General features: G+C 38.6%; 1 protein-coding gene across 2 annotated transcripts in view; it reads left to right on the forward strand.

Moving 5' to 3' along the window:
* FGD6 (FYVE, RhoGEF and PH domain containing 6) overlaps window positions 1–13286 on the forward strand; it is a 118401-nt gene that overhangs the window by 88806 nt on the left and 16309 nt on the right. For both annotated transcript variants that reach the window (XM_061204368.1, XM_061204369.1), the window contains exons 9-14: window positions 5350–5400; window positions 8858–8916; window positions 8999–9070; window positions 9787–9855; window positions 10396–10479; window positions 11262–11341. In XM_061204368.1, the coding sequence (XP_061060351.1) occupies window positions 5350–5400; window positions 8858–8916; window positions 8999–9070; window positions 9787–9855; window positions 10396–10479; window positions 11262–11341 (415 nt within the window). The remainder of the gene's footprint in view (window positions 1–5349; window positions 5401–8857; window positions 8917–8998; window positions 9071–9786; window positions 9856–10395; window positions 10480–11261; window positions 11342–13286) is intronic.

Raw genomic sequence — 13286 nt, forward strand, 5'->3', positions numbered from 1 at the left:
TACATTTCATTATATATATTTGTCCAAACTCATAGAATGTACACCAAAGTGAGCCGTAATGTAAACTATGGGCTCTAGATGCTAATGATGTGTCGATGTAGGTTCATCAGTTGTAATAAATGCCCAACTCTGGTGGGTGATGTTGATACTGAGGGAGGCTGTGCATGTGTGTAAGCAGAAGGTATATGGAAAATCTTTGTACCTTCCCCTCAACTGCTCTAAACATAAAACTGCTCTAAAAAAATAAAGTCTTAACTTAAAAAATAAAAAATTACATATGAAGCATTAAACTATAGGAAAACCAGGGAAAAAATAAAATTGGTTATTTATTAAAACTCTCAGGGTAGGGAGAGGAGGAGAGATGATTTTCTAAGCCCCCAAAAGTAAAGAAATTATAAAGGAAAATATTGATACCTTTCAACTCTTCTATATAATAAAAACATTATAAAGGTTTAAAATATAGTTGAAATAAAAAGATAAACAGTACATCAGAAAACATATTTGTAGCAAATACGAAAAAATACTATTTCACTAAGAATATTAAAACTTTTATAGGTATCTGGACTAAAAATATGAACAAACAATTCACTCAGAAAAAGTATACATAATAAATACACTGTGGCATGTTTAAGATCCTCTGAATCATAAATATCAATTAAAATAAGTTATCAGTTCCCCCTACTACATTAGCAATAAAAAACTACAATACATAAAACTGGCAATCGTTTAGTGAAGCTGGTATTTTCATATATAAATAATGATATTTTAAATTGGTATATCCTTTTAGGAAAGGTTTCTCATGATATATATCAAGTACTTAAAAAAAAAACACCTTTTCATTCCCATTGATATTCTGCCCCCTCCACATACACACCCAAAATGTGAAGTATAGAAAAAGACAAATATATCAAGATATTGACCACTGTTACTTGTAATTAAAATAATCACACAATTTATTATTCAAACACAGTACCTTTCAAGAGTGCAAGGGGCAGTATTTATAGTAATACCTGGACAACAGGTATATGGCAGAATCATATGGGCAAATTAGGATGTATGGCCATCCAATTTATAACAGCCAAAACAAGATAACTAAAAAATGACTTAAGTCTAATAATAGAGTACCTAAATCCCATATTATATATCCCTGTAGTGGCATGTTCGCTACTCCTATGTATTAAAAAAAATGTGCGGGTTAGAATACTTTAAATGTGCTATAAAATTCTATATATTATTAAAATTAAGTAAAGTCAAGCATTTATAAAAATAGAAGGAAATACTTCAAAATAAATAGTTGTTTTAGAGAGATGTTCGTGGTATGCTTCATGATACTTTAGAATGAGAGTCATTAGTTTTTCAATCTGGGCCGAGCCTACTTATTTTATGTATGGGGATACTGACACCCAGAAGTGCCACAGGACATGGTCAGAGTCACATACATACCTCTGCTAGACATGGCTGGACAAAGAAAGTAAGAATCTGTCTTCTCACTCCCAACAAGAGCTCTTGAGCCCTTCGCCAAGCCACCTTCAAGATGGCAGCAGTGTGTCTTACAACCTGATACTTGATCTTTATTTTGGTATTTAAAATAATCTCTACTCTGTTTCACAAGTCAGGATAATTTTAGGTGGCTTCTTTTAACATTTGAAATTTTGGCAAACAGGCTTTCATTGACTAGACTTATTATTCTCTAGATCTCATAATTCTGTATTTTGTTGCTGATTTCATTACATATGTAGGGAGGAAAGAAGAAATCTAGATAATACAAAGCAAGACATGTCCTTAAATTCAAAACACTTGACTTTGGAACGTTACCCCGTCCTATATGCTAATTTCCTCTGTGCTCTGCCATCAACCGTTTCTGAGCACACAGTCCAGGAATCTGACTGGGTGCTGTTGAATTAAAAAGTCCCCGATTCCCACAGATGACTCATTTTTAGGAAATGGTTACTGTACCTCTGAATCATTTTCTGCTTTAAGTTGATTATTCGTTGATTAGGCAATCAAGGGATTGTAAGGCTTACTAGGAGCCCATGTATTGAAAGCTTAGACCTCTAACAAGGTATGGTATTTGTTGGGTCCTCATTCTTTCACTCTGGGTCTCATATATGAGGACAAAGTTAACTTGCATAGCCCTTAAGACTGCACATGCTATGTTTTGGTTAGTTTTGTGCTGCTAATGTTGGATGATGGTGATGGGGACTGATTAACTTTTAATCAATGATGCCACCTGGTGGCCAGAAAGTACATTTTGTGGTGTCCAGGCATGCTGTACCAACCTTTTTTTCTTTGATATAAATAACCTCAGTAGCATTTGAGGCATTTTTATTACTGAAGTTTTGAAAAATCCTTGTTTGGTTTGGTGGAAACAGGAAAGTCATAGAATACTAAAAGTCCAACATGGCAAATTGAGATGACTCCTCTGCTCTCCTCGATTTTTTAATGAAGCTCCAGCAGGATGCTAGGACCTAAATGATATGTAGTAAACAATTCCAAATGACCAATGCAGGAGTGTCTGTCTGGTTTCCCTTCCTGCGTTTCACCTGGGTTATGACAGTCACTGGGGCAGCTGGTGATTTCATTGCTCCTTCCATCTGACTCAGAGGGTGATCAGTCTCGTTCTTCTCATTCTGTAGTTAAGGCACTAGTGATTCTTAACTGAGGGGATCATGGTCTTGTCTTCCTAGAAAAGGTAAAAGTTCTCAAAAGGAGTAGGTACTGCAGTGAGATGCCCTGAAAATATGGATGAATACATGAGAAAGTTGAATTTCTAAAATACAGTTTTGGAAAGGTGAATTTTGCAAGTTGAGTTTTAAGATTTTTTTTTAATTGGCAAGGAAAGTAAACCTTAACCCCATTTTCTCCTTGATTAATAACATGATTTTGCAACATTTTCATCGTGGGTTTTCTGCCCAGCCAGTTTGTGTATTTCCACTTCGTTCCTAAAAGTTTAGGTTGGCGAGCAGCAGCTGAGCTTGAGTACAAGGAAAGAAAATGCAACTCAGAAGATTATTGGGCTCAGCACAGTGATTCTGAGGTCAGGATTTCCTAATATGGACATCTTCCAGTGACCTCTTTTGGTTTAGAGAAATGTCTCAGCTTGCATGGATATGCTTCTGTATTAAAGAACAAGAATTGAAGACAAAATGGGAACTTGCTATGAATCTGATACTTAGGTAAATCTGCTTTCATTTCCACACTCTTCAGCTACCTGCAGCTTTTAGGAACATCCCTTTTGATTAATGAAGTAGCCCAAGAAGAGTAAGTTTTTCTCCCTAACCCTGTCGCTCTCATGGAAAAGTTAAATATTTGGATTCACTAAATGTGGCTTATATATGGAATGCATTCTGAGTGGGGTCAGAGTGAGATTAAGTTCATTTTTCTTCTCCAGATGAGGCTAAGTGTAGTGTATAATCAATGTATTTTGTTAATTTTTTGTGGGTTTCTTATTTATTTGGTTGGAAGAATTGCTCTCCAACTTTTATGTTCAGATTACTTTCAGATCTAAATTGCTTGTGATGGTCTCTGGCAAGGTGGAACCTATGCTGTGGTGCACAGAAGCTTAACGTCGTCATACACGATATCTCGCTGTGGCTTGTTGCCAGGGCTGGGTATTTATAATGTGCATGTCTAGACTCACACAGGTTCTTGGATCACTGTGTTAAAGATGTATAGTTTCAGCAGTTGGGTGTGTATGTTAGTCGTCTATTAAGTTTGAAAATCTGGCACTAACGTCCAAGTTCCCCTTTGTGCCTTTGAGCATGACTTAATAAATCCATGGGATGAAATTATATCTGTTCCATAATATTGCTAAATGGAGATTGGATCTGATAAAAATGCATTCAGTCTTTTAATATGCCTTTCCTCTTTCCATTTCCCAACTCCCATGGGCATTAGGATTGGTTTCAGCCTTTATTGCCTTTTACCTAAAATAAGACACAGTCCTGTCTAAAAAAAATCATTTTTTAAAATTCATTAAGCATTTCTTGTCCCTTGCATGCAAAGTCTCTGGCTAAGTGCTATGAGAGATAGAAAGATGAATCAGATGTAGGCAGGCCCTGCCCACAGGAGCCTTGAGTCTAATGAAAAAGAAAATGATAGAAGGCATACAGTAACTGCTGTGTAATGTGTTATATTCAAAGGGAAAGAATATTTCTTTCAAATGGAAAGTTTGGTAAGAGAGGAGGAATTTGAGATGAGCCTTGAAGAATTATGAGTAGAATTTTTATACGCAGAGACAGAGAAAGGATTCAGAAGAAGGGAACATTAAAGACAAAAAGTATGGAGCCAGGGAACACATGGGAAGTGTTTAAGGAATTGTGCAGAATCAGACTTAAGAACAAAGGGCCTGTGTAAGGCAGTAACAAGAGAGAAAAGCAGAAAAGTCAACAGGGACCATGTAGCGGGGACTTGAAATTCCAGGAAATAGAATTTGTTTTAATCTGAGAGTTAATGGGAAGTCATCCAGCATTTCTCAACAGAGAAGGAAGTATTACCTTGAAATCCTGTAACATTCCTTGGTTACAGGATTTATGAAATATAACCTATTGCCTTAAATTTTTTTTCGTATTACTAGAACCACTATATACCATGTTGCTCGTTTACAGACCATCTTCATCTAGACCAGGGTTTCTCAACTGCAGCCCTATTGACATTTTGGCGCAGATAATTCTTTGTTGTAGGGCTGTCCTGTGCATTTGTAGGATGTTTAGCAGTGTCTCTGGCCTCTAACCACTAGATGCCAGTGGCATCCCCTTTTCCCCAGTTGTGATAATCAGAAATGTCTTCAGACATTTCTAAATTTCTCCTGGGGGGCAAACCTGCCCCCATTTGAGAACCACTGGTCTAGATATATGTATTGCATTTTTCTGGTGCTCTGGGCATTGTTAGACTCTTAAGATTGCCAAATCTCAGAGTTCCTTAGACATTCAATCTATTAATGCTTGAAATTTGGTACTAAACATGCATCTGATCTTGAGATTAAGGTACTTTGTGCGTGTTGGAGTTAAAGAGCTGAACTGGGCATCAGGAGACCTGGGTTTGGGTTCTGGTCCTGGCTCTGCCACAGAGAGGTTGTATTACTTGAGTGAGACCGTGTCCTCGGTAGCCTGATTCCTCATCTCTAAAATCACCAGTGCAACCTCTCAGCCTCTTTCTAGCTCTGATTCTGTGTCCTGATTTCAAATTGATCCCAGGGCTTTTATTCTTTCATTTTTAGAAAGGTAGCACAAACAGAATGAATATGTATATTAACCAATAAGACTGACTGGAGTATTGAATAAGAAAGACAAATGTTTTTTCCTTAGTGCTTTATTGTACTAAATACCATAACTTTTTTTCCTTTTCTAGACTATTTAAAAAATCTCTTAGAAGACGCTGGAGATTACAGAGACACTCAAGGTAAACAATTTTGTGGTCTCATGTGTTATAGAAGTTTTTATATTATGTTCGTTTGAAGCTGGAAAGTAAAAACGTAACAAAACCCACATACAAAACTGTGTTTTATTCATAAGAAGCCTTTTTAAACTCTGTTTTAGGCAGATTAAAATAGAACTAGATAAAGTGGTGCTGGATGCAAGTGAAATTATAGGGGCAAAAGATGCCCATGGTCAGGCAGCCATTGGAGCCAGCCTCCTGAGAGAGTGGTCCCAGCATAGTCTGTGGTCAGAGAGCTTCGTCCTCCTGGGCTCAGTCTCTCTGTGCCGGGGTGCATTCGCCTTCTCTAGATGTCCACTGCTTTCAAAAACAGAGATTGAACCAGTTGATCTGCAAGGTCCTTTCAAGCTTTAAAATCATGAGTCCATGAAGTGACCAAACTACACAAATTAGAGATAAGGTCTAAAATAGTCTATTATTCTGGGACTGTTTAATGATGGGCATTAGCCTTATAATCCTTCCACCCCCTCACCCCAGTAGTACTTAAGGAAAATAGTCCATTACAATACAAGGGACTCATTGATATTCATGGGATAATCCACTGTGTGTGTCTGTGTCTGTGTGTGTGTGCATGTATGTCTGCTGTCTTTCTCTCTCTCTCTCTCTCTCACACACACACACACACACACACACACGAGGATTTAGTTCTGTTTAGGAGAGTAGTGTTTCTTTCTATTTATTCCCAAACTACCTCTTTTAAATGTCATAGGTATATCCCTGGTTCTAATCTACAGAAACACATTAGACAAATCCATCTCCACGGCATTCATTTTATGAATTTTGATCACATTCTTATGCATCCTTTACATTATCAGATTACAAAGCTGAAAGGTTTTTAACCCATTTTTGTAGAGATTCTTATTCATTCTATTAATCATTTTACTTCTTCTGTAACATCTTTTATTCGCAAGTGTTATGCTTTTAAAGGTGTTTTTTTAAAGGAAAAGTTTGGAGTGGGGGACATGACATGCTTCTCGTCTCTGGTAAACATATAATTTAGTTGAAGAAGAAAGTCTGTGATAGGGACTTCCCTGGTGGCGCAGTGGTTCTGACTCACGCTCCCAATGCAGGGGGCTTGGGTTCGATCCCTGGCTGGGGAGCTGCATCCCGCATGCATGCTGCAGCTAAGAGTTTGCATGCTGCAACTAGAGAGCCCACGTGTCGCAACTAAGACCCGGCATAACGAAATAAATAAAGAAATATTAAAAGAGAGAGAAGAGTCTATGATACCCGTCAGATAAAGAACAAAGCAGATAGCTTTAAAGTAAGGATGCACTTAGCAGTATAGAATCATTTGGAAGATGGAGGAAAGTGTGAGGATTGAAGAGGCAGAGCTTTGCTTAGAGAGAAGTGGAACCAGAGATGAGTTGATGAGAGATGGTGGACGAGAGGAAGAGTGGGCATTCCAGGTCAGAGTCTGTCTCATGAAGATAAATATTTTAGACAGATTTTAGCAGATCGGGCCTCAAGAAAACATCTGTCCCAGGGCTTCTGCCTTCAAGGAAAGTGAGTTATTAGCTCCATTTTGCAGGTAAAACAAATACAGGGCCAGAAATTAAGGAGCTTTTTTTTTTTTTTTTAACTTTTATTTATTTATTTATTTTTGGCTGTGTTGGGTCTTCGTTTCTGTGCGAGGGCTTTCTCTAGTTGTGGCGAGCAGGGGCCACTCTTCATCGCGGCGCGCGGGCCCTCTCACTGTCGCGGCCTCTCTTGTTGCGGAGCACAGGCTTCAGACGCGCAGTAGTTGTGGCTCACGGGCCTAGTTGCTCCACAGCATGTGGGATCTTCCCAGACCAGGGCTCGAACCCGTGTCCCCTGCATCGGCAGGCAGATTCTCAACCACTGCGCCACCAGGGAAGCCCAAGGAGCTTGTTTAAAGAAAATTACACACTTTAACAAAGACATGGCTTAGGATAAGCAGTGAACAGTGATGTGCACTGTATGGCCAGAGGCAATGCAGTAAAGTGATGAGATTGCCCAAGGGTGAGGGAAAATGAGACTAATATACCTTTGGAAGATAAGCGGAAGAGTTAAAGGAACAGAGTCACCAGGGCCTCTTAAAGGGATGATATAAGGAAAGTAGAATTGCAGAATGGATGGGAGAAGTCAGAGCTTGGAGGCCAGGTGACCAAATAGCAGCAGCTTTATTACTTCATCTATTCATTAAATTTTAAAGCTTTTATCCCTGTCCGCTGGAAGTTCAAGCAGGCCAGAAAGCAGGGAATGTGTCCAAGGTCACCTCTTGAATATCTGCCATGATGAGAGCCAGATACAGTAAATTCTGATACGTGGTTTGAGTCTCTATAAGGAAATACAGCTTTCCTTTAATAATGGTGATAATAATACATTTAAAGACTATAGGAACCTCCAGGGTTGGTACCAGAAAGAGTATCCCTTGGTAGGTATAGTAGCTGGACCAAAACACCTCAAACCCTTTCTGGAAATTGATTTTTTTTTTTTTTTAATAGTCCTTTTAGTGACGACTACTCTCATTGCCACACCAGCCTCAGCAGGGCATGCTTCCTTCTTTAACACTCTTACCAGTTTTTCTCAATGATAGGGCTTCTGTCATATGAGATAACCTTCTTTGTGTGGATTTCTAATTAGCATTGCAGGATGTTTAACATCCCTGGCTCCTACCCATTAAAGGCCAGTGGACCTTCCCAGTCATTGTGACAGCCGAAAATTATCTTATACATGTCCAAGTGTCCCTAGGGGAACACTACTGTCTTGAATTGAGAACAACTGTAGCCCAAAAGGAGACAAAGTATAGACTTTTTCCTTTATATCTAGTTATGAAGACAAGATATAGACAAGACAAGACTGAAGCATTCAAAAACATTTAATAAAGGCAAGAGGTTAATAAAAAGAATAAAACACAGGTGAAGCTAAATAACCCAACTCACAAAATAATGTGTGTAATTTCCTAAGGTCTAGTATGCTTCCATGTGGCATTTCTTCCCTCTTGGGATCAGACTAAGAGAAGGCAGCTAAGCCCTGACCCTCTTAAATAGCTGGTCCTCATAATTCTGGTTTCCTATCCCAGGATCCTTCTCTCCCAAGGCAGTTTATAGTGGAATGGTCCTCAGCTTCCAGGTAAAATCCTATCCATCCTTGTAAACTTCAACAGAATAATCAACTCTCAGCACAAAACAACCCTGAAGTTCATACTGTTGATACACATGGTCTGTAATGTCTCTTTAGAGTCTTTCTTTGGCTCATTGTTTTATAAGTACTGTTTTTCCTTGGTTTTGCTCTCCTCGAAACGCATCGCCTGTATTTCTGCCCACTCACAGTTAACTGATCTCCTGAAGTGGTCCGTGACTGTGAACTAGCTGTCTTGTTGTCTGGAGTTGCTCAGTGTTGCAATTCATTGGTAATGATAGTGATCGAATGCCCCTTCTGTTCCTACATATTTTAGATGCCCTTGCTGTTGTTATAGAGGTAGCCAACCATGCCAATGACACCATGAAGCAAGGAGTAAGTATCTTCATTTCATGGCTGCTGTACTGTTGAACCTGGGAGCCCGTGCCTTCATATGCTCTGCATTCTCTTTCTGTAGGACAACTTTCAGAAACTTATGCAAATTCAGTACAGCTTAAATGGACACCATGAAATAGTTCAGCCTGGACGGGTAAGTGTTTTAGACTGCCTTTTGCAAACTTAATACAATGGATTTAGGCACCGTTTGTAGCTGTTTTCATTTGAGTTATGAAAATAGGTTATTTGTTATTGTTACTCTTCAGTGACCCAATCTGGATCAACTAAGTTCATTCTATCCTTTCAAAACATTCATGATTTAAGTCATTGTGACAAGAAGTCCAATTCAATTAGAAGAACGGCAAGGGACCCCACAGAGTAACTGATTAAATAGGATCATTTTATTGTGTAATACTAGCTGACCTCACACAGCTTTAAAGACAATTTCAATTAAAATCTTTAATGTAAGAGAAGATTATGAGAGGAGGGAGAAAATTGGTATTTTGATGTTCTTCATAGAGCACAAAAGTGACTGAGGGAATGAATTCATGAAAATTACAAAGTGCAATTGTCAGGATGTTGGCTATGCCTCAAGATCAAGTACACACTCAGTCAATTACATTTCAAACCATATGGTACCCCTGGGCTCAGTATTGGAGTTATGAAACTCTGCTGGCTTATCCAATTCCTAAGTGACTTACAGGGTTTGAAAAGAAGCCAAGGCTGTAAAAAGTAACAAGGAAACTACGTCTGCCCAGCCTCCACACAAAATAATTCTGGGGAAAGAAGGTCGAAAAGGAAATTACATGTATATGTATATTGTAGTTGTGTTTTGAGGGTACTAAATGGGTGTTTGTTTGGATGAATCAGGTTTTTCTCAAAGAAGGAATTCTGATGAAGCTATCTCGGAAAGTCATGCAGCCCCGAATGTTTTTCCTGGTAAGTGGCCACGTGTGTTTCTGTTGAGCCCGAGGCAGGGATAATTGCTTAATGAAAGGAGACGGTTGTTCAGGACAGATAAGATTGGCACATTCCGACAGCAGTTTTAGTAGGATCTTTGACTGGCTGGATTGCTTGTTTGCATGTCAAGTATAGGAAACAAAGTCTTGTATGATACATAACTAGAAATTCACTTCCTTTTTGAGTTTAGTTTATTTCATCTCTGATTTGGAAAAATTGATTCAATCAGTGGTTTGTTTTGGCAGATTATATAATACCTTAGGTGGGATTTAGAATTCAGAAAACGTTAAATCTGTTACAGAACTTGGAAAGAAAGCACATTTTCTAGAAATTGCCTTCTAGTAATATTCTAATAGTACATTCTAGGTGGTTCTGGTTTTATAAGCAGAATATAAGTATTATATTCAGAGAGTTTTAAACAAAGAGGTAATATTGTTCCTTTATTCCTGTATCTTACCAATATCTTTGTAGCTGAAATTTGTTGCTTTACTTTGTCCTATGAAATGTTTCTACTTTCAGTTTAATGATGCTCTGTTGTATACAACACCGGTGCAGTCCGGGATGTACAAACTGAACAACATGCTCTCCTTGGCTGGAATGAAGGTCTGTGCATCTGTTAGAAGATATTTTTTTACCCAAATGTATTTAGAGAAAAAGCCCTAAGATAATCATCTTCTCATATCCCTATCTCTTCTCTCTCCATGTGTTACTGTTCATTTGTTCATTTATTCATTTTTGTAGTTATTTGTTTCCTCATACATTAATTTAGTCATAAGATATTTACTGAGAACTACTATAAACAAAATGTGTTATCGGTTTAGTGAAAAATATAAAGATGAATTGAAGCATGATTCTTTTGTCTCCACCTCTACTCCAATCCCTCCAGGAGTTTAGCAACTAGTTGGGAAGCTAATACGCTGCATATCAATACCTATAAAATAGATAGTAATAAATACCACTATAAAGGCACAGTTAAAGTTTGTGGGAGCTCAGAAAATAAAGAACGTGCAGCTTTTGGTGGGACAAGGTAGAGGGATTGGTGGTAGTTAGGAAGAGGGAGACTTGAGGAAGTCTTTTTGGAGGAAGAGCCAAGAGCCTTACAGAATTGGTCACATTTGGCCATGCTGAGATGTAGGGAAAGGCATTCTAGGTACAGGGAATAGTGTGAGCAAAGGCCTGAAGGTGGGGAAGTTGGGCCTTCATGTATGTGGGTATTTAAATTCATCTGGAGCACAGAGCAGATGAGGGAGAGTGATGGTAGATCAAGCTGGATATGAAGGCTGGGGGTGGGTGTCAGCAGTGGGGGCATTGGGCAATTTTAGCTGTGCTTCAGCAGTGAGGTTTTCAATTGGATGAGTCTGCTCAATCATTTTGTTTTCTTCCAGGTCAGAAAACCCACCCAGGAGGCATATCAGAATGAACTAAAGATTGAAAGTGTAGAACGTTCCTTCATACTCTCAGCCAGGTAAATTTTAAAAATGTATAGGTGAACATTTGTCAGTATTGCAGAGTCAGACATCTCCAGCATTTTTCACATTTAGGTTAACTAGTAAACTTATTTTTTTCCCTTTCTTTTCTCTCCTAATACCATGCAGTTTACTCTTGATTTACCATGTAGGTAGAATGTCTAAGAGCTGATGCAATAGTGTGCTAGAAGTACAAAGACTAAAATGTTCCTCTGAATGGAATAATAATGCCGAAAAGTGCTTTGCTGATCATTTTTTTAAAGTGGTTATTTCAAGTCATTTTACAATGATACGTAATGTTTTTAAAAACATCTAGTGCTTTATAGTTTACTAGGAGGTTTTTGTTCAACATTCAGAGGTCATAACAAATCTACTGAGGTAGGTGTCATAAAAAGGAGGAAGACTAAGTTACAGAAACATTGAGTTGATTTCTTAAGGATGCATAGCTGGCAAAGTCAGGATACAGGTAGAAACTTTCTGCTTTTAAATCTGTTGTTATTATGACACACCACATTGCCTCAAATCGGAACCTACAGTGACTTACGTGTAAATCAAAATATATTACCATAATGTAAATCAAGTACTGAGGAAACCTGGGGCTGTGTGACTCATACACGCATATTATTCAGTTTTGGCTGAGTGGTAGAAGTGCATGTGTGGCAGGATTTGACTGGTGAAGGGAGAGCCACCAACAGCCACAGCTTGCTCCACTGCTGAATCTGCAGAACAAGTCTGGGCGGCTCTCAGATCTCACCTTTGACATAATAAAAATAGAGCAAACATTGATGTAGCGCTTACTTTGTGCCAGGGACTATCCTAAGCACTTTCTGTGTATTAATTCATCAAATCTTCACAATAACCTTTTAAGGTAAGTTACTACTATTATAGCCATTTTATGGTGAAAAAAGCCAACCAGCTGTTAAGTAGCAGAGCAGTGGAGCTTAAATTTAAATCTGACACTAAAATTCATGCTTTTAACCATTCTGATATTGCCTATGTCTGTGGATGTCAAGGACTCAGACCAAATGTGCTGACTTCCCAAATCAGACCGCAAGAGCATCTCCCTGGGTCGTGTCACTCTTCTGAAATGGAATGGCCACTGCTGCCTGACACCAAATCTCAGGATGACAGGAGAAGACAAATTCCTGTATTCAGGGTTTGTCAAGTGCTTCCCAGCTACCAGCTAGAGCAAGCAGAGTTCCGTCAAGGGAGGGGGCACCTGAAGCATCCTCCAGATCAGTATTCAGAAAGTGAAAGTAGGGGAATTCCCTGGCGGTCCAGTGGTTAGGACTTTGCACTTCCACTGTAGGGGGCATGGGTTTGATCCCTGGTCATGGAACTAGGATCCCATACGGCCAAAAAATAAATAAATAAAAGTAAATGCTTGATCACCTGGAACTATGCCCTTTTTTTTCTTTCTTTCTTGAGTTTGAACAAAAATGCAAAGAACATCAAGTCCCTGTACATCAGGCTCCTGGCAAATACTTAAGCTTGGTTCTTAAAATCAAGAAAGTTATTTTCAAAGATCCAAAGAGGACATGCCTATAGGGAAGTTAAGTTTTCAGTTGCACTTAAGTTTTCTAACTAAAATAGGCTTTTATAAAAACAAAATTCTGTTTATTAAAAATTAAACAATTCAGGAAATGATGGTTGATCTTTCTTCCTTTGGTTGCCTATCAGGTAAATATCTGGATGTCGAGTGTTTTTTCAGATGGGCCTCCTAGACCTTAGTAAGATCATTGGATTTTTAAGTGTGATGGGAAACCATCCAAAGGCTTTAAGCTAAGAATTGGTGTGACCTCATTTTTATTTTTAAAAGAGCACACTGTCTGCCTTGTAGAAGTAGACCACCAGAGACTAGAGTAGAAGTTAGAAGACCAGGTAGGAGGTTGTAGATGGTGATATCTGGACTATAGTTGTAAGAAATGGTTCAATCAGGTAGAG

Source organism: Eubalaena glacialis, chromosome 11 (assembly GCF_028564815.1).
Source record: "Eubalaena glacialis isolate mEubGla1 chromosome 11, mEubGla1.1.hap2.+ XY, whole genome shotgun sequence".
NCBI lineage: Eukaryota > Metazoa > Chordata > Mammalia > Artiodactyla > Balaenidae > Eubalaena > Eubalaena glacialis.